This window comes from Malaclemys terrapin, chromosome 12 (assembly GCF_027887155.1).
Source record: "Malaclemys terrapin pileata isolate rMalTer1 chromosome 12, rMalTer1.hap1, whole genome shotgun sequence".
Taxonomy (NCBI): Eukaryota; Metazoa; Chordata; order Testudines; family Emydidae; genus Malaclemys; species Malaclemys terrapin.
This window is the reverse complement of record NC_071516.1, coordinates 48015501-48037716: the sequence shown is the minus strand read 5'-3', so window position 1 is coordinate 48037716 and position 22216 is coordinate 48015501. Positions and strand designations below refer to the sequence as shown.

At 46.5% G+C, this 22216-nt stretch overlaps 2 protein-coding genes across 2 annotated transcripts; one reads left to right on the top strand and one right to left on the bottom strand.

Annotated features, from left to right (window-relative positions):
- Window positions 1-8605: 8605 nt before the first annotated feature.
- Window positions 8606-17766, bottom strand: LOC128846199 (olfactory receptor 6M1-like). The gene is made up of 2 exons (XM_054045230.1): window positions 17468-17766; window positions 8606-9590 (listed from the first exon to the last, which is right to left on the bottom strand). The coding sequence occupies exons 1-2, from the start codon at window positions 17764-17766 to the stop codon at window positions 8606-8608; spliced, it is 1284 nt and encodes a 427-aa protein (XP_053901205.1).
- A 3029-nt stretch (window positions 17767-20795) lies between these two features.
- On the top strand, window positions 20796-21740 carry LOC128846730 (olfactory receptor 6T1-like). Its single transcript, XM_054045983.1, is given in 1 exon segment — window positions 20796-21740. A coding segment is annotated over 1 exon segment (945 nt).
- Window positions 21741-22216: the final 476 nt, after the last annotated feature.

Sequence of the window (22216 nt, the reverse complement as noted above, 5' to 3'; positions counted from 1 at the left end):
TGGGTCAAACCAAAGGTCCATCTAGCCCAGTATCCTGTCTACCCAACAGTGGCCAATGCCAGGTGCCCCAGAGGGAATGAACAGAACAGGGAATCACCAAGTGACCCATCCCCTGTCGCCCATTCCCAGCTTCTGGCAAACAGAGACTAGGGACAGTCAGAGCCTGGCGTTGCATCCCTGCCCATCCTGGCTAATAGCCATTGATAGACCTAACCTCCATGAATTTATCTAGTTCTTTTTTGAACCTTGTTAGTGTCTTGGCCTTCACAACATACTCTGGTAAGCAGTTCCACAGGTTGACTGTACATTGTGTGAAACAATACTTCCTTTCATGTGTTTTAAACCTGCTGCCTATTCATTTCATTAATTTTGTTAATATCCAAGCGCCTTCCAGACACAGGGCCGGCTCCAGGCACCAGTTCAGCAAGCAGGTGCTTGGGGCGGCCAAGGGGAAGGGGCGGCATGTCGGGCTGTTTGGTGGCAATTCAGCGGCGGGTCCCTCTCGGAGGGAAGCACCTGCCGCCGAATTCCCGCCGAAGAAAAAAGCGGTGGGGTGGAGCTGCCACCGGAGTGCCGCCGATTGCAATTGCAATCACGGCTTTTTTTGTTTGTTTGTTTCCGCCGCTTGGGGAGGCAAAAACCCTGGAACCGGTCCTGTCCAGACATGCTAGTCACATTGCTAATGCACCTGGCAGGTATTATTGGATAGTTTGCAACCACACAACAGAAAGGAACACCACAGGGAATTCTGGGAGATGTTCATTACAACCTAAATAGAAGGCCTTTTGCTGGCTTAAAATTAAAACCAGGCACATTGTGAAACTCATACCGCCCAAAACAATGCTGGTCTGACTGTCATTAACTGGATGGATCCAGAAAACAAACAGTTACATCTCTGCTTCTCTGTCCCTGGGAAAGAGACAGAGCCCAGCAGGCCAATAGTGAGACTTGTTTGCGGTTTCTCTGGTGTTTTGAAAGTCTGTTTCCACCCACATTGCAAAGTGCAGGTGCTGCTTCTCATTCCTTGGTCTCTGCTGCCATCTCGTGCCCACTACATGCTACTAATTTAAATTGCTAATCGTTTTTAGTTTTCTAACACCCAATATGTCAAGAGATTTTCACTCTCCATTCACACCAACAGGAAATCAGAGGTGAATTCATCACACCACAGTTCTTGTGTGATCCAGTGCTTAGAAAACAGGGTGACTGAGGTTTACTTATCAACCTAGACAGCAGCTCATAAATGCCTTCGACTTATTAGACTAGATCTCAAATGTTCAGACTCCGTCTGTTGACTCTAGTCACATTCTTATACAGATGACATCACCATAGTACCTGAGGGCTAGGCACTTTGAAAGTTAGGCACCTAGATGCATTTGAGTGTCTGGGCTTCAGAACCTTCCAGTAGCATATTAAGCAAAATAACTAGATCAGGGATCGGCAACATTTGGCACGCAGCTCTCCAGGGTAAGCACCCTGGCAGGCCGGGCAAGGCAGGTTTATTTACCTACCGCCTCCGCAGGTTCGGCCGATCGCGGCTCCCACTGGCCGCAGTTCGCCGCTCCGGGCCAATGGGGGTGGCGGGAAGCCCTGACCATTTTTAAATCAAGACTGGATGTTTTTCTAAGAGACCTGCCCTAGGAATTATTATGGGGAAGTTCTGTGGCCCGTGTTACACAGGAGTAGGGTTACCATACGTCCTCTTTTTCCCGGACATGTCCGGCTTTTCGGCAGTCAAACCCCCGTCCGGGGGGAATTGCCAAAAAGCGGAACATGTCCGGGAAAATGGCGGCTCTGTTTAAGAGCCCGGCTGCCTGAACGCTACCGGCTTCGGGCAGCCCCGTGCCTGGAGACCCTGCGCTGCTGGAGCCCGGGAGGGGAAGTGCCCGGCTGGGGGCGCAGGGTCTGGAGGCACGGGGCTGCCCGAAGCCGGTAGCGCTCCGGCAGCCCGGCTCTTAAATAGAGCCGCGGGGACTGGAGCCTCCAGTCGCCGGGGCTGTGTGTAACTGACACAGGGTCAGTTACACAGAGCCGCAGCCGCTGGAGGCTCTGTTTAAGAACCGGGCTGCCTGAGAGCTACCGGCTTCGGGCAGCCCCCTTGCCTCCGGACCCTGCGCCCCCAGCCGGGCACTTCCCCTCCCGGGCTCCGGCGGCGCAGGGTCCGGAGGCACGGGGGCTGCCCAAAGCCGGTAGCGCTGGGGCAGCCCGGCTCTTAAACAGAGCCTAAGAGGAGCAGAGCCTCCAGCTGCGGGGGCTCTGCTCCTCTTCGGCTCTGTGTAACTTATACAGTGTAAGTTACGCAGAGCCGCCGGAGCCCCGGAGGGGAAGTGCCCGGCTGGGGGCACAGGGTCCGGAGGCATGGGGGCTGCCCAAAGCCCGAGCGCTACCGGCTTCACGGTTTGCTGGGCAGCCTCCAGACCCTGCGCCCCTGGCTGGGCGCTTCCCCTCCCGGGCACCAGCTGCGCTGGGGAAGCGCCGGCTGGGGGCGCAGGGTCTGGGGGCTGCCCGGGAAACCATGATGCTGGTAGCACTGGGGCAGCCCTTTCCCCCTGGCTGGGAGTGGGAGGGAGGAGGGGGCGGAGTTAGGGTGGGGGAAGGGGCGGAGTTGGGGCGGGGCTAGGGGTGGGGAAATGGGCGGGGCCATGGCCCGTGGAGGGTCCTCTTTTTTTATTTATGAGATATGGTAACCCTACACAGGAGGTCAGACTAGATGATCACAATGGTCCTTTCAGGCCTTGGAATCTGAGTCTGACCTCCTGCATTACACAAGTCAGGTAATTTCACCCAGTGATTCCGGCATTGAGCTCCTGACTTCTCTAAGCGAGAGCCTACCTTTTGGACAGAGACATCCAGTCTTGATTTGAAGTCTTCAAGAGCGGGTGAATCCACCATGTCCCTAAGTTGTTCTAGTCGTTATTACCCTAACATCCATCCCATGCACTTCAGACCGTCTGGATCCACATGGCAGAGGGAAGCAACACTGGAAATTTAAGGAGATGTTTAATACGACCAAAATGGAAAGTGATAGCTGACTAGATGGAGCCAAATAGTGGTGTCTAAGCTCTCTGTAGCCAGACAGAGAGAGGAAAGAGGCGGAGGTAAAGTGAAAACTTTGTGGTTTCTCTTTAGTTTCAAAATTCTATTTCTGTGATCAAACTGCAGCTGCTGCTTCTCATGTCTTGGCCTCTGCTGCCCTCTAGAGCCCCTTATGTTTTACTCCTTTAAATCTTTATCCTTACCAAAATAAATACATAAATGGAGGAACGGTTTCAAAAGCACCTAGGCGGCAGATTTCGAGAGGTATTTAGGTGCCTGTGACACAGACATGCCCAGGTATACCCACGCAGGCATACGACCTCTCTGTCTGACCACCATCTCAATATTTCACTGACGGGTTGTGAGGTCTCTGCCCAAAACTAAGTAGCATCTGATTGTCATGGGTATTAGAGAGAGAGGTGGGTGAGGTAATATCTTTGATTGGACCAACTTCTGTTGGTGAGAGAGATGGGCTTTCGAGCTTACACCATTGAGGTGTAACACGCCGATGGTTTGGCTGCACACACACACAAGCTGTCCACAAAGGCAGAAGACGTCAGTCTCAGCACACTCTTCATACCAGGGATGACACCCTAGTTTTACCAACAACCCCTTCTGATTTATCTAATTAATATGAAAGAACCAAATATGCAATTCTGCCCTGCACACTAGATTGTGTGACGTGCTTACCGACTTACTAGCAAGTACAAAACTATGAATCTGACTATTTGACAGGGATTTTCGGGATTTCCCTTGTTTATCCCCATTGTACCAGGAAGGTCACAATCACCTTTTCCTCGTCCTGTACCCAAATCTGGGACATTCCAAAAATGGAGCCAGAGATCTAGTTAACCTGGAAGCTTTTGTTTGCCCTCCTTCCCCGAAGCATTATTCCCCACACTAAACCTAGGCCACAGTCCTGCTCTATTACTAGCCAATATATGACCCATTAAATACACTTTGTCCCTTACCACCGTCCACGGCGTAAGCTCATGTTCCCTTCCTCCTCCCCTCCTTGCCCTCAGGGTGTTCATCTTGGGTTCATCCACTCTCCTCACACAAAAAGTGCATTTGTTGGGTGGGGCCCATCTCCATATTTCTCTCTCCGCCGACAGCTCGTCAGCCCAAGGGCAGTCTGTTGAGCTATCCCCCCCACCCCCCACCTACACCCTTTTGGCTTGTTGCCAAGGTCTTTTCTCACCCCTCCTGGTTATCCAGGGCCTGTGTTTCGTCCATCCCTCCAAGTATCCTATGGGTGCAGCCTCCTCCTGAGAGGCCCGGGATAAGGGCTCTGATAAGTGTGTGATTCCAATGGATTCACTTAATTCACCTTTGTTTTCTTTCTCTTCTTGCTCTGTGTCTCGGGGGATGTCTCCTTCCTTACCATCTCAGTGGCTTGCAAGAGCATGTCTAGGTTCCTCCAGCCCCTCTATATTTCTTTCCTCTTTACCTTGCCCGGTGGGTTTTGTTTCCACCCTCTAGGGCCCTTGTACCCCACTTTGCTTCCCTGTTGTGAAGGGATCCCCATCCAGTATATGGAGATGGGGCAATCCATCCACTACACCTACGCCTTTCCCCCTGAATGGCCTCTTGACACCCGAGGGCACCTTGGCCATGGGACGGAATTTCTTGTCCCCATCTACACATTTGATTTTGACCCTAGCTCCAGGAAGCATCCAGTGGGGATTCATCAGCACTCACCCGATTGGTCAACAGGAGGGGGCAGTGTCCACTACACCTCGTTTGGTGCCTTCTCCCTACCGTTACCGAGAGAGCAGGGACTTTCTTCTCCCTGCCTCGGGGTCTCAGCCCAACCACTGAACAGTGCAAACCCACAGGCCAGGAATGGACAGTCGCTTTTTATATGTCCTTCAGGTACACACTGAAAACACCCTACGGCTTGAGCACCTCAGGGCTCCTTCCTCTTTATCTCCTCGGTGCCCTTTCCAGCCATAGACTCTCCTCCACTCCTTCTCCCCATGTTCAGTTCAAACTAATCATTGGCAAGGAGGGGTTGGACTTGCTGCCTCTGCCTACCCTGGGGCTGCCCCTCTGCAACCCCAGTTCCCTTTCCAGCCTTTCGCAAGGCCTGCAGCCTGGGGGGTTTCCAGGCTGGAGCTCTCCCAGATCCTCTGGCCTTCCCCCAGCCCTGCTCCACTTTAGGTACCCTGCTCAGCTCCCAGCAGCCAGGCCCTTCTCCCTCAAGAGCTAGAGGGAGAGAGTGTCCTGCTCCTGGCCCACTGCCTTCTTAGATGGGCCAGATGGGCCCTGACTGGGGCGTGTCCCCAGCTGAGGCCGCTTCCGCAGTCAGCCTTTTCTCAGCCACAGCCCTCCCCAGGGTTGCTTTTAAGCCCTCCGGGCCGGAGCGGGGTGACCACCCCGTTCCAAGTGCCTTAAGCATCTGACTCACGCTGGGACGGCCCAGCCCTGCAAACACATCTATTCCGCTTAACTGCAGCATGCAGATTGACTAGCTGATGCCTCCGAACCCATCTAGTGTCAGGAAGACGTTGACAAAACTGTTCCCGAATCACAGAGTCCATAGTTTGCCCCCCAGTTTGGGGATCTGGCCTTTCCAGACTGGGCCACAGTTTAGTTTCTGTGCAAACACATTCCCCCATCTTACCATGCTAAATTGCTGGTGATATTTTCCCTCCTTGGACAAGCCAACCTGGTCCAGGACGGCTGCCGTAACCACACCAGAGTCTCTTGCATGAAGATCACAGGGAGACACGTCTGCTGCCTCTGCTGCCCAGTTACATAGGGTGTTGGCAAAGAACTCACATTGTTCTGTCCCAACCAGCTCCAAAGGCTGGCATCGAAAGTAACCAAGAACACACCAGGGTCACCTGCAGGCCCCCACCTTAGTGAGCTGGCCCCGGTACCCAGTGTCCATTGCAGGACTCACCAAACTTTGCAGGAGTTGGTGCTGTACGTGGGCTTGTTCCCTAATACATTCCTGCAGGCTCTGTAGCTGCTCCACTGACCAGGCTGGCAGGAGCTGTGTCTCCCGGTGGTAGGACTGCTGGAAGGCCTGCAGGGTCTTCTCCATCACCTTCTGCTGTTCTCTGGGCCATTGGAATAGCTCCTCCGGGGCCCAGACTCCAACCCTTTCCACTGTTTTTTCACCAGCGCAGATAAGGCAGCTCCTAGCCAAGCCTTCACTAGGACCCCACCCCTTAGCCTTGAATGCTGCCTTCCTCTGCCTGATAATGGGCTAATTAGCTCATCGGCTTCCTACCGATGGGGTGGCTCAGTAACCAGGTGCACCCAGACCCACAAGGACGAACGGTGACCAGAGAGCTTGCTCTGGTGCCAGTTCTCAGCACTGTCACAGGCTCCACAGTGCTTTTGAAAAACCCCGTTAGGCACCCAAATACCTTTACAAGTGTGGCCCTAAGGGACTTAGCAGCCTAATTTACACTTCAGTTCGGTGCTTCTGCAGAGCATATCACATGCCTGCTTCCAAATGTAACCTGTCCACTAAGGAGACATCTTGGTGAGAGATCCAGAGAGGGGAAGGGGAGAATCTCTCTGGCAATGGGCGACAGGGGGTGGATCGCTCGGTGATTCCCTGGTCTGTCCATTCCCTCTGGGGCACCTGGCATTGGCCACTGTCGGAGACCGGATACTGGGCTACATGGACCTTTGGTCTGTCCCACTCTGGCCCTTCTTATGTTTCCTAAGAGCCCTGCTGTTAAACAAACCCAGAGTATGCATATTCCCATAACCCAGTATGGCCATGCAGTAACTAGCTCAATTACTAGGTCCCATACAGTATTAATAACTATTCCTGATCAACCCCATGACTTTCCCATGGTAGTTCATGGGCTGATGGAAGCCTGACCTCTCTAGAGGGTGCAGAGTTAATGGTGCAGTGCCTGCTCAGCTGTGAACAGTAGTTGCGGTCATGGTAAAGCATTGTGCTTGGTACTTGCTAAGTGGCTAACTTTTCATTTCCTTGGTATCTTGTGTGCGTGTACAAACTGGAATGGCTTCTTTTTGCATCGTGTAAGGTTTTTAATGCTTTATTGGAGCTGAAGATTTAAACAAAAGGAGACAGTGATGGGCGGAGATCCATCCGTTATTAGAAGCATGGTTGCTGACTGAGAATATTTTATCCATTATCAACAGCTGTGGGCCCTGGTTTGTGTGCATGACCATTAATTTATAATATGGCTAACAATTAAAAATAACCCTAAATCCAGTATGTAGATACCCAAAAAGCTACTCACCGAATCAGATGTACTCTAGATGGGTGATACCTTTGAGGAGAGTGACGGTGGCCAAAGAAAACCCAACCCAAAGACTTCCTATTACAAAGGCGTGAAGAAACCACAACGATTATTTTGAAAATTAACCTAAACTCCAAAAGGCCCTAGCTCAGCCAATCACGTATGGACAGAATTTCAAAGAAACCTGAGTTGGCTTCCCAACGCCACTGAATTTCAGTTTCCAATCCTCAGGTTAAGCAATTTCTTTACTCAGGACACATGAGTATTCCCATTAAACTTAAACTGGGGAAAGCACATGCTTATTCTTAAGAACGTGCTTAAATGCTTTGCTGAATGGAGATGGGACTATGTACTATCTTAAAATTAAGCCTGGGTTTAAGTGTTGTGAGGAACAGAAATGGAAGTGGAAGTAGAAGCAGGCAAGTGATATGACCAATGTATATGGCATTGATGAGACCAACACTGTGCCCGGCATATTTTAAAAGATTTTGAAAAAAATGGTGAGGGTACAGAGAAGAACCACAAAAATCATTCATGTCCCAGGGAAAAAAAGATACCTGAGAGTGAGAGATTTAAAGAGATTGGTCCGTTAGGATTATCAACACAAAGATTGAGATGTGTCTTAATTATGATGTAGAAATACCTTCACCAGGAGAAAATATCAGGAATATCAGAAAGTTAAAGCAACGACAAGAAAAATCAAATTAGAAATATGGTACAAATTTTGAACATTGAGGGTGATTAACCAAATACCAAAGGGGATGATGGATTCTCCATCTCTTGATGTCTTCAGATCAGGACTGGATGCCTTTCTGGAAGATGGTTCAGCCAAACACAGTTTATTCAGTTCAGTCCAGGAGTGACTTGGCGAAATTCTCTGATCTGTAATATACAGGAGCTCAAACTAGTGGATCTAACAGCTTTGAAATCTGTGGCTCTGGGAACTCCTGAATTCACAAAGTTAAGCAAATACTTCAATGCTTTGCTGAATCAAGAGAGAACTGAACTCCTGGACTTAAAATTAAGCATGAGTTAGTGATTTTTCACTTAGTGCTGTGATTGTTTGCTTGGTCTTATAGTTACCGGTCTTGAGAACCACTCAAATTCCTCTCACCCTGGTTTAGAGATATACTAAATGACCAGCAGTGATTAAAACATCCCATTAGGCCAGTTGCTCTCAACCTTTCCAGGTGACTGTACCCCTTTCAGGAGGCTGATTTGTCTTGTGTACCCCCAAGTTTTACCTCACTTAAAAACTACTTGCTTACAAAATCAGACATAAAAATACAAAAGTGTCACTGTCACACTATTATCTCTGGTTGAGAACCACTGCATTAGGGGATAAACGTTTTGTAGAACAGGAAGACCTTGTTCTGGGCTACAGCCTCCTTCAGGGCTTGTTTGACCTGCTTGTTCCTGAGGGTGTAGATGAAGGGGTTGAGGGATGGTGTCACCACGGAGGTCAGCAAGGCCACCACCTTGTTCAGCTCCAAGGAGCTGCTTTCAATGGGACGGACATGCATGAAGATGTGGGTGCTGTAGATGATGCTCACCACTGTGATGTGAGAGGTGCAGGTGGAGAAGGCCTTTTGCCTGCCCTGAGCCATGGGGGTCCTGAGCACCGTGGTGATGATGTACGTGTAGGACACTGCAGTCACCACCAAGGAGCTCAGGATAAGCACTGACGCCATGATGAAAATGGCTGACTCCAGGACATGGGTGTCCTTGCAGGATAACTTAACCAGTGGTGTAAGGTCACAGAAGAAGTGGTTGACCACATTGGGGCCACAGTAGGGTACCTCGGCGACAGCACTGAGAGGTCCAAGGATATAGAAGAAGGCCCCAGTCCAGGCCCCAAAAACCAGCACGAAGCAGACGTGACTGTTCATGATGACTGTGTATCTCAATGGGTTACAGATGGCAACATATCGGTCATAGGACATGACGCCCAGGAGGAGGAACTCTGTCACCACCAGAAAGAAGTAGAAGAAGCTTTGTACCATGCAGCTGGTGAAGGAGATGAACCTGCTCCCAAAGAGCAAACTGGAGAGGAGCTTGGGCACCGTGACTGAAGTGAACCAGATCTCCATGAAGGAGAAGTTCCACAGGAAGAAATACATGGGGGTCCGGAGCCGGTAATCGGCCAAGGTGATGGTGATGATGACTAGGTTGCCTGAGAGGGTGACCAGGTAGAACATGAGGAAGAGGACGAAGAGGAAGATTTCCATCTGGCGGCTGAGGGGAAATCCCATTAGGATAAACTCGGTCACTCTGCTCTCGTTGCTTATTTTTACCACTTCTTGGTGTGGAATATAATGTCTGCAAAAAAGGAAAAAATGTGGTAAGCAAGAGAGAGATACCCATTGTGCTAGGTGCTGTACTTACACACAGCCACTGGATGCCTGACCCTGCAATGATTTATGCATGTGTTTAACTCTACACACTGAGTAATCTTATTGCTTCCAGAGTCAGGGACCTCTGGTGAGAAATGAAGTCCTGTAGGAAATTACCAGCTCAATTCTCAACTGTCTGAAATAGATCAAGAAGAGTTTTCATAATTTTGGAGACAGTTCAGAGAAGAGCCATGGTCATGAATAAAGGACTGAAAGATGTGCTGTAGAGGGATAGACTCTGAGAGTTCAATTGTTGGTTTTAACAAAGAGAAAGTGAAGGGGTGACTTGATCACAGTGTATAAGTACCTGCCTGGGGAACAGAAATTCGATAATGAGTTCTTCCGCCTTGATGACAAAGGTAATGGGTGGAAGTTACGCTGCCCAAATTCAGATTAGAAATAGGGTGCGAAATTTTGGTAAAGTAACTGGTGGAACAGTGTACCAAGGTTGTGGTTGATGTTCCATCACTTGCGATTTTTACATCAAGACTGGATGTTTTTCTAAAAGATCTGCTCTAGTTCAGTTATTTTCAGGAATTATTTTCAAAAGTCCTATGCCTTTGTTTTACAGGAGGTCGAACTTCATTATCACAATGGTCCCTTCTGCACTTATAATCTATTAAATCAGCCAAAAATCAGACCTGTCATGTGTGTCTGTCTCTAACAATCTACAGAAGTACATTTCTCACCAAATCAATAGAACTCAAGTTCAATTAGCAGTGAGTTTTTAATAAAACATAAGAAGATAAGACATCTTTATGACTAGATCATTCTTTCCAAAGCCGATGCTCAGAGCTATGGAAAATAATAGAAAGCAATTCATTTGTATTCATATCACATTCATATTTAACATTAATGCTAATATAATTTCAGTATTAGACCTTTTTGCTCAACTTCTGTTGTTCACTTACAACTTGTTAGTACCTTGTAGTTCTGCAGACTATTAGGAGTGAAATACGATGCATCCTGTTTCTATTTCTCTAATCTGTCTCTAATGTTCTACTGGACAATATTTTTATCACCAAATCAAGAGAAATCAAGTTCAATTAGCAACAAGTATTTAAAACATCAGAAGATAAGATCTCATCATGACTCTTTCATTCTCACTGAAGCAGATCATAGACTCATAGGACTGGAAGGGACCTCGCGAGGTCGTCTAGTCCAGTCCCCTGTACTCAAGGCAGGACTAAGTATTATCTAGAGCAGAGGTGAGCAAACTATGGCCCGCGGGCCACATCCGGCTTGTGGAACCCTCCTGCCTGGCCCCCGAGCTCCTGCCCCGGGAGGCTAGACCCCAGACCCTCCCCTGCAGCCTCAGCTCACTGCACCGCCGGCGCAATGCTCTGGGCAGCGCAGCTGCAGAGCCGGGGCCTGACCCGGTCTCTGTGCTGCGTGGTGGCGTGGCTGGCTCCAGCCGGGCGGCGCCGCTGCCTGTCCTGCTGCTCTGGGCGGCTCGGCTGTAGCGCCGCCAGCCACCGATGCTCCAGGCAGCGCTGTAAGGAGGCAGGGGGCAGGGGGTTTGGATAGAGGGTAGGGGAGTTCGGGGGCGGGCCAGGGGGTAGGGGTGTGGATAGGGGTTGGGGCAGTCAGAGGGCAGGAAACAGGGGGGTTGAATGGGGGTAGGGGTGTAAGGGCGGCAGTTAGGGGCAGGGGTTCCGGGGGCAGTCAGGGGACAGGGAGACGGGTGGTTGGATGGGGCAGGGGTCCTGGGGGGGGGAGTCAGGAAGGAGACGGGGGTTGGATGGGGAGGCAGGAGGTCTGGGGGCTGTCAGGGGACAGGGAACGGGGGCGGGCAGGAGTCCCGGGGGGAGGCCGTCAGGGGGCAAGAAGCAGGGGCAGTGAGGGTCGAATAGGGGGCGGGGGCCGGGCCACACCTGGCTGTTTGGGGAGGCACAACCTCCTCTAACCAGCCCTCCATACAATTTCTGACACCCGATGCGGCCCTCAGGCCAAACAGTTTGCCTGCCCCTGATCTAGACCATCCCTGAGAGGTGCTTGTCTAACCTGCTCTTAAAAGCCTCCAATGATGGTCAGAGCTATGTAAACATCAATGCAAAGCATCTCGTATTTGCATTCATATCAAATTGATAATTGACCTTGATGTTACTGTAACAATGTTGAAGTAGTAACATTATATGCTCATCAATTTTTACGACCAGAAGGCACCATTAAGCCTAACTTCCTGCAATAACACAAGCCAGAGAATTGCTCCAATTACTATCAGCATTAGTATGAGTTTTGATATCTGATCAAACTATATTAATCATCCATAATACATTCTAATTTTCAATTCCCAAACACAAAACTAACAATACAACTTTTCTCTGAAGTTCTTGAATATACATAAACCCAACACAACTCCTATTACAACTCACTTAAAATCAACACAATAATCTCTAAAACAGCCAAGTGGCCATACACCAAATAATTCAAAAATACTATTAAAACCAAAACCATTTCTAGCCCCTTTTTGCAGAATGCCTACTTTGTCCATGCATGAGCCTTTCCCTGGAAATATCAGTCATACATTTCATGTTTTCCAAAGGAATACAATTATGGAAGCAATTAAAATTATATTGTAACTTGATTTTTTTGAATTGATCGCCTTCAAAAACTCAGCTTTCTTGAATCCTCAGCTAGTGTAATTTGGCACTGCTACATGCAAATCAATGGCTCTGTGCTGCCTTTTTTATGATGGTTGAATTTGTGGCCCAAAATCCAGATTATTTTTCATTGTTTATGTCTTTTATTAATTAAAATAGTTTTTCCTTCTCCCCCTATGATGAATCTAAAGGTGTTTAACCAGTTTCTGGCATGTTATTAACTAACTGTAGATGGGCACAGTGAAACTGACTTCACAAAGTGCTGTCAAATGTAGAAATGAACTACATGGAAAAAAGGAAAAAATGTTTTCCTTCTCTCTCCAGCCCCCATATTCGTTCAGTTTTATGGCTTGATCCTGAAAACATTTTGGCCCGGATTCTTCTAGCTGATTTCTGTGGGCACAGAGGTCTGCCGGGATGAAACAAGCTCTCAGGCAGAAGAATATCATTCCTCACAAGACCAGCCTCATTGACTTAGTAGGATCATTTATGTGAGTGGAATTACACCTCTATGTAAGTGTTTGACCTTAGTCATCTTAGGTGTTGTTTGTAACAATAGCCAACACCGCATTGGCAAAGAGAAACGAAATATTCAAGTGGTCAGTGTCCCTCAAGCACACATGAAAAACCGAGAATGAAAATACTTACAGCAGGGCTGCTGACTCTAATCCTTGTGGTGATGCCATCAACTCCCCTTTTAATAAAGCCCCTCCTGAAGCCAGAAAGTCAGAAGAACTCAGAAGAGCAGGCCCGACACACCACCAAGAAGCCTTCCAAAGAGCTGCCTCCCCCGAACTGAAAAGAAACTATCAGATTCTGCTTCTGATTTTTGCCCGGGTATTGCTCCCAAGGTGTAATAAGGTCTCCACCGACTAAATCTGGCATCTCTTGCTGACTGTCCTGCATGCGCTGTGTTTCGGCATGCCTTTGCCTTGAAAAGAGTCTTTTAATTTGGGTGGAGCTAGAGTCACTGCTCTTTATTCTCCTAATAAGGCCTGTCTGTGCTAGGATTGTTTTCCATCAATGTATTATCTCTAATTTCACTTCACTCTAAGAAGCCACAATTCCACATGCATGGAAATAGCCATTCCATTTAAACACAAGGGCTAATTGACCACACTCCCCTTGGAGCCTCATTAATTTTTCTTATTATGGGTTGTCTGATGACAACAGTTCAGTTACTAATCCAAGGAAGGCAAGCACACTCGTTAAAGTTAAATGTAAGGAACTTATGAGAGAGAGAGAGAGAGAGAGAGAGAGAGAGAGGTGCCAAATGACCCTGTTTCTAAAGCCCATGGAAGTTAGACATCTAAATCCCTTGAAGAATCTGGGTCTTAGGCTCCTTTGCAAATCCCATTCTTAAGATAAACATAGGAGTGGACTATCTAGGGTTTTGCTGTAGGAGATTCACCAACATAGACAGGACTGTGCCTCTTTTAAGCCATCAAAACAGTGTAAGTTCTTGAGAATGGCTGGTGCAGTGGAAGAATGGTCCAGTGGTTAGGGCACTAGAGTTGGACTTGGGAGACCTCTATGCAGTTCCCTGCTCTACTGCAGACTTGGGCAGAACGTTTAATATCGCTGAACCTCAGGGATCTTGAAAATCTCAGCCCTCAGGGCTAATGAAAACATTGTGCATTGCATTATGAAAAGATTACAGTTGAAAAACTACACTATGCAAAGGGGTCAACACAATTATTTATCTACCTCAGGTACTTATGCCCCCCCCCCAATTGCCATAACATGTGAGCATCTCACAATTTGTAATCTATTTGTCCTCCTAACATCTCTGTGAGGTAGGGAAGTTCTAGTATTTACATTTCAAAGGCAACTAAACAAGACAAGCCCCAACTCCCAATGAATTTTAATGGGATTTAGATGCCACTGTGATGGGTTGGATCACAGAAACCCCTTTTGGGCTGCCAACTGATGTGCCAAGACTCCTCCTGCCCCTGCTTTCCCTGCCAACTTGGGACCCCAGCACCCTGTCTGGATGTGCCAGACACGCTTGCCAGCCACAGAGACCCAGGTCTGAACCATGTCCCACAAACTGCAGGCTTAACTGAAAGCAGCGTAAGAAGTATTCCTGTCTCTAACACTCAGATGCCCAACTCCCAGTGTGGTCCAAACCCCAAATAAATCTGTTTTACCCTGTATAAAGCTGATACAGGGTAAACTCATAAATTGTTCGCCCTCTATAACACTGATAGAGAGATATGCATAGCTGTTTGTCCCCCTCCTCCCAGGTTTAATACATACTCTGGGTTAACTAATATGTAAAAAGTGATTTTATTAAATACAAAAAGTAGGATTTAAGTGGTTCCAGGTGCAGGGCTGGCTTTAGGACCTGTGGGGCCCGATTCGAATACCCGGCGGCAGTCCGGGTCTTCAGCAGCACTTCGGCGGTGGGGAGTCCTTTACTCGGCTCTGGGTCTTCTCACCGCCGAAATGCCGCCGAAGACCCAGAGCAGACCCCCCGCCAATGTGCCGCCAAAGACCCGGAGCGGACCCCCTGCCGCCGGGTGAGTAAAAAAAATTTTAAAATTTAAAAGGCGCCTAAGGTGCGGGGCCCGATTCCGGGGAATTGGGGGAATCGGCCTAAAGGTGGCCCTGCCAGTTGATAACATACAGAACAAAGTGAATTACCAAGCAAAATGTAATAAAACACGCAAGTCTAAACCAAATACAGTAAGGAGCTGAATACAGATAAAATCTCTCCCTCAGAGATGTTCCAATAAGCTTCTTTTACAGACTAGCCTCCTTCTAGGCTAGGTCCAGCAATCAGTCACACCTCCTGTGGTTACTGTCCTTTGCTCCAGTTTCTTTCAGGTATCCTTTGGGGGTGGAGAGGCTCTCTCTTGAGCCAGCTGAAGACAAAATGGAGGGGTCTCCCAGGGGCTTAAATAGACTTTCTCTTGTGGGTGGAGTCCAGCTCCAAGATGGAGTTTTGGAGTCACATGGGCAAGTCACATGTCCATGTCCATGCATGACTCAGTTTTTACAGGCAGCAACCATTGCTACATGGTATCTTGAATGTCTCCAGGAAGACTTCTTATGTGGATTGGAGTCTTCCAAGATCTAGTGTTCGTTAAGTGTTCGTTAAGTGTTTCTTGATTGGGCACTTAATTTGCACATTCCTTTCTCAAGAAGCTGACCAAATGCTTTACTAAGGCTACTTAAAATCAAGCTACACATCCAATATTCATAACTATTGAATATTGATAGCTCAGTGTTTTGAGCATAGGCCTGCTAAACCCAAGGTTGTGAGTTCAATCCTTGAGGGGCCCACTTAGGGATCTGGGGCAAAATCAGTACTTGGTCCTGCTAGTGAAGGCAGGTGGCTGGACTCAATGACCTTTTGGGGTCCCTTCCAGTTCTATGAGATAGGTATATCTCCATATATTATATTATATTATATTATATTATAACTTTGAGTACAAAAATGACACATGAATGCAAATAGGATGAATAGATTCAGTCGATCATAACGTTTACAGAGATATGTTAAATGGCAAATGTAGCATAAAACACATTCCAGTTATGTCATATGTACATTCATAAGCATATTCCCATAAAGCATTATGGGGTGCAACGTCACAGCCAGATTCCTTTATTTTCCTTTGAAAATCTTAGCCATAATTGTCCAAATATGGACTACTCCTTCTAAGTTCTGGTGGGAATGATATATTGTGGCAGTGAGTTCCACAAGCTGTTTACATGCTATGGAGAAGGGGGAGGGGAAGACAGGTCTTCATTTTCAGTGGTGACTAGTAACTTTGGGTATCTGGATGTTTTTGGTGCTGGACTAGAAACACCGTAAAGAGTCCAGATTTTCAGAGGGTGGAATCAGGGCCAATCTCAGGCTCAGGCATCGAAGATCCCAAGTCACAAGCCCCACTTGAAAATGTGGGGTTCGAGCATCTGGGAAATTAGGGTTGTCAGAGTCAAACGAAGCTTAGGAAGTTGGGAATAGCAAGCCAGTATGGATGTAAGAATTACCGTAATTAAGTGATAAGGCAGGTGAGATAATATCATCATGTGCCAGCAATGCCCCTCTGCCATGTACATTGGCCATACGTTATAAGCTCTTCATCTGACTTCCTTTGGACCATGGACCATAAAATTCCATCCGTTGATTCCTGCAAATGATGGAATTGTTCTTTCTTCCTACAATAAGAGACACTATCGAGTCCAGTCACTTGTGGTTGAAATAGAACATCAATAATCTTTATTTAAAGATTTCAAGTGATGATGAATTTACCTCTTCCCATAGCAAATTGACCGCGGAAGTTGAGTTGAAAGGAAGTATGCTGATTTAGGCCAGCTCAAATATTGGCACTGAATCTTCCAACAACATGCACATTAACTCAGTAATATATTGAGATCACACTTCATATTACAGTTTCATTTTTAAATAGCACATAAAGGATTAATAGACATCTTAAATGGATGTTCAATTTTTATTGATAATTGAGAAGTCTAACATGTCAGACTTGGCATATTTTATAAGTATTGACTTCATGCAATTAATGCAGGCTTTTCCACAGTGTATTAAGGTTTGATTTATAAAATGGTTTATAAACTGGTTTGACAATATTAAATTTTTACTTTTTTGTGTTTTAGGATTAATTGGTCTCCCCTCAGCCAGCTGAGAGCCCTAACCCCCAGGCTCTCAGGGATTCTAGGGATAGAGTTTCTCTGCCTTGCCTGTTAAAGTTTTTCCACATTTTATAAATACTTAAATGTTCATTGGACCAGATAGATAATGACTCAATAACTGGTGAGGTGGGCACTCTTATGAGGGAGGAGGGGAAGACACCCAGTTTCCTGTCCCTAATCTAATGAGCATTTAAGTGTGTATGCAAAGTGGAACAGTATCAACAGGAGAGATTGAGAAAAATCAAATCCAGAATGCCCTATAACCTGCTGGTTTGCACGCTCACCGGAAAGCGGGTTTGAAACATGGGATTTGAAGTGAGGACTCCCGTATCATGCATGAGTGCTATAACTGGGTATAAGATAGGGGTTGGAGTATCAATATCACGTCCTCTAGGGTTCTGGGAATGATGCAGGGTACTAATGAAGGGACAATAGAATATTTGTTTTTATTTGACTTGGAAAACAACAGATACCGATTCGGGACATGTAAACATTGTCACACTCATGCCTTTTCCTCCATTGCTTATTCCCCCTAACTCACGTTAAATATTTGGGCCATTGGATCTGCCCAATAGCCTGCCACAGAGCTTCCTGAACCTGCTTGTTCCTCATGCTGGAAATGAAGAGCTTGAGCAGAGGGGACACCACAGTGTTGGGACCAGCCACTGCCTCTCTGAGATCTGGCTGGCTGCTATGTGTGGGCTTGACATACATGAAGATGCAGCTACCGTAGGAGATGAAGACCATGATGCGGTGAGAGGTGCAGGCGGAGAAGGCCTTCCACCGCACTGTGCTAGATGGGACATGCAGCACGGTGGAGATTATGTTTGCATACGACATGATGATGATGGTTAAGGTGCCCAGTAAAATAATCAATGCTAGAATGAAAAACGTGAATTCTACCAATGCTGTGGTGGCACAGGAAAGTTTGATAAGTGGTGCGCTATCACAGAAGAAATGGTTAATGGTGTTTTGGCTGCAAAAGTGGTAACTGGAATAATGCAGGTGATGGGCCAATGATAAACAAAAAACCCATCAACCCAAGAACCCAGGACAATAAGGTGCATCCCTGAGTGTTCATGGTGGCGGAGTAGCGCAGTGGGTGGTGGATGGCAATGCACCTCTCAAAAGACATCACTGTAAAGAGGGGGATCCAGTTATATCCACGGCAAAATAGAGAGAGACTTGAGCAAAACATCCACTTACAGAACTAGTTCTACTGCCAGGCTGACCGAGGCTTTTGGGGTGATGATGGAGGTGTCGATCATTTCCAAGGGTGAGAAGTTCTGAAGAAATTCTAAGTGAACAATTATGTAAAATTTACACAAATTTTCAAAATGCTTCAGTGCCCCGATCTGTATTTTTCAGTAAAAAAAAAAAAAAAAATCAGAAAATTGTGTCCAGCTCTAGCCCTGGGATTCCCTCCCAGCTCCACAGAGTTCCTCTGATTCCCCAAATCCTAACCTGCAATCCCCCCCTCCCTTGGGCTTTCCTCCACAGCTCTGTCCCCCTCTCCCTCAGTCCTACCTTGCAACCCCCCACTTTTCCATTCCTCATTTCTCTACACACAGTTCTGCCAATGCCTGTCAATTCCGTCCTGCAGCTTCTCCCCTGACCAGCTTTTCCAGTTCTGGGATCTTCTACAAATAGAGCTTTCTGATGCCCCTGAGTCATTACGCATAGCACATCTGGTGTCCCAACCTTGGACTCATCTCTTCTGATGTACCTCAGCCCCAACCCACAGCTGTTCCAGTCCTGGGTTCCTGACACACATACCTCTGCTGAACCCCATTTGAACCTCCATTATGGATGGGGTGTCCGCTTTCCCAGTCCATGTATAAAGAGGCACATATGGCTAAGATTGTTTTGTGCAGGGGGTTGTGTAGGTTGGCTTCTCTTTCCCATGTAAGGTTTTATTTTACCAGAAGGGTGGGGCAACTTCTCCCAATAAAGAGAGAAAACTTCATTTCAGCAAGGGCAGCTGCACCCATTGACAGAGAAACAGAAATTTGGTGGAGTGGATATTCAGAAGTTGGACAGAAGTCAGAGCTGTGACATGTTATGAAACTCATCTCCCTTGAGCAAGTAGGAGGTAAATCAGGATCATCCCGCTAGGAGACGTAGAGGTTATAGAATAACCCTGCATCAGGTAAAATGAGCACATCTCTTCATGTGATGTTGGAACCATCCTAGTTGAAATTAAATTCAGAATATTTTCAGATGAGGCAGAGAAGATTTCTTATCAGGGTTTTGCTCTCAACTAATTATTTTCAAATCTAGATACAGGGTGTTCCGTTTTGGTTTTTTTCCTTTGTTTTTTGGGGGAGGTTATTACATATTTTTTGATTTTCTACTTTTAAAATAGAACAGATTTCTACAATTAAGATACAACATCTTAATTCAGAAATCAGAACCATATAGCTCTTAATTCTGAGATCATTATTTTGGTGTTTTATTCTGATGAAGTTTTTTACTACAGTTAAAGATGCATGTTGCATACTCCTTGTGGAGTTCTAAGAGATAACATCTTCACCTTAGAATAAAAATGCAGAGTTCTCTACTTAGACAGCAGCATGGATTTAGACATAATTCCAAGGAATATTCATTTGTAAGTTGGATCAGAACGAACACACATCTCTTCAGAACTGTCACAAGAAAACAGGATCTGCTCCTGCAATGTTTTATTTAGAAACTGCAACCCACCGTAAATCGGGGATGTAAGTATAAGTCTAATCATTTCTTGTTCGTATTTCAGTAGCACAGAGACTTTTTCCAACTGAGATTGGGGCCCCATTGTGCTGGGTGCTGGGTGCTGTACAAAAACATATAATAGACGGTGAAATGCTTCCTGGCTCAGTAACAAGGTGTGAAAGGAAACAGCAGAGCTGTAATTGGTCCAAGGTCACACAGCAGGACAGAGCTAGGAAGAGAACGGAGGTTTATTGACTCCATTCCTGGTTGCCTGTCCTTTGACCTCTCCTGCCTATCTCATCCTGAAGATATATTTCAGTGTTTACATATGAGGGCAGGTCCCAGGAAAAGTGTCAGCTGGATTCTGAAAGTGGCCAGATGTTCATATGGCTAATGAAACTATCCACAGTTATATTAGATACAAAAAGTGAGGCACCCAAAATCGCTAATAATATTTAGAGATGTGGATCAAGCAACCTGAAAAAATCTTGGCTTTATCTCCTTGAGATTTTTGCTTGCTTTGTTTTTGACAGACACAGCGTTAGAAAGAGACTCACTAACCTACCTATACAACGCTTTAGGCTGGTCAACATTACTCAGTCAAACTTTTTTTTGTTGGATGAAAAATGTCTTTTCATTATTGTTTTTTCACAAGAAATATCCTATTTCAATTCTTTTTTACTGTTTTTTTGCTGAAAAACTCTAAAGGGAAAAGGGTTTGGTTTTCATTTTCTCAGATTTGCCAAAAAAAAAAAAAAAAAAAAACGAATGAAGAACTATTTTGACAAAAAAATGTTTTCATTCTCATTCACATCATAAAAAAATATGGGAAGAAATCACTTCCCAAACAATTGTTGGCAATAGTGACTCCAAACTACCTCTTGAAAGCTGATTGCCAGGTTAGACCAAGATTTTCAAAAGCGGATAGAAATGCTGGATGAATCCTTTTGGGGAGTCACCAGTTGCTACCTCATTTTCAAAGGGCAGGCGTAGAGTACTTCCGGAAAATCAAGCTCATTTAAGGTATCTCAGTTTGGGCACATAAAAATGAGGCATTAATTACTGTTGAAAATACCTGCACTTCCATCTATTCAGCTTTGACTACACAGAGTCATGACCCACTTTCAATTGTTTTTCTTTTTCCTTGTGCAGAATCAACATTTGGAATAGCCGCGGGGATGGGAAACCAAACTCGGGTGACAGAATTTATTCTCCTGGGGTTCCCCAATCTATGGGGGTTGCAGGTCCTGCTCTTCATTGTCCTCTTGTTGACCTATGTGCTTACAGTAACCGGAAACTTGGTCATTCTTCTGTTGATACTGAGTGACCAGAGACTTCGCACCCACATGTATTTCTTTCTGGGGAACTTGTCCTTTCTGGAGCTAGTGTTAACCACAGTCATCATCCCAAAATTGCTGTCCGGCGTCCTCGCTGGGAGAGTCAACATCTCCTTTGCTAGTTGAATGACCCAGTCCTATATCTACTTCCTTTTGGGAACCACCGATTTCTTCCTTCTGGCTGTCATGTCCTTCGACCGTTACCAAGCCATCTGCAACCCGCTGCGGTATGAAGCCATCATGAGCAGTAAAGTCTGTACCCAGCTTGTCCTGGGTTCATGGATAGGCGGCTTCCTGTGTGTCCTCTTCCCGACCGTTACGCTAACCAGGTTGACCTTCTGTGGGCCCAACACCATCGACCACTTCTTCTGTGATAGCTGGCCCCTCCTGCAGCTTTCCTGCTCTGACACCCGACTCCTCGAACAGGTGGACTTTGTGCTGTCCTCCTTCGTGCTGCTAAGCTCCTTGGCATTCACCACGGTCTCTTACACCTACATCATCTCCACCATCCTGAGGATACCATCCTCCTCAGAGAGGCGGAGAGCCTTCTCCACCTGCTCTTCCCACTTGACTGTGGTGGTGATGGTGTACGGCAGCTCCATATTCCTCTATGTCAGGCCATCGTGGGGAAAGTCTTTGCTTCTCAATAAAATGGCTGCGACCTTGAGTTGCATCGTGACACCTTTGCTGAACCCCTTCATTTTTAGCCTCAGGAATGACAAGGTGAAGGAGGTTTTGCAGGATGCTTTCCAGCAGCATAAGGTGAAATTTTCCCAGAGGGTGTGAGGGAGACACCAAATATATCCACTTCAGAAAGACACAGAACATATCCAATGTAACCATAGCCAACATAGACAGAATAGCTGCTTGGGAGTTGGGATTTCTGGTATCTATCCCTGGTTCTCGTAGGAGAGTGGAGTAGGAGTATTCTGGGTCAGAGCATGGGGATAAGTAGATAGAGAGGGATGTGATGAATATGTTGTTTTTCACAAAAAAACTGAAGCCAATTCCTGATCACACATGCTTGTTAGGATAAAAACTCCACCAAATAAAGATAACAAGACCATCACAAATAACACTTTTTGATGGAAAAAGAATCCAATCTTTTTTTTTTCCATCAAGAAATTGCCATCTGTTGAAACCTTTCATGGAAAATTTCATGCTTTTTGCAGATTTTTTCTACTGAAAACCTTATCAAACTGGTTATTTACATTTTTGTTCACTAAAATAAAATTGACAAAATTTTTAGTATTTTTTTTAAA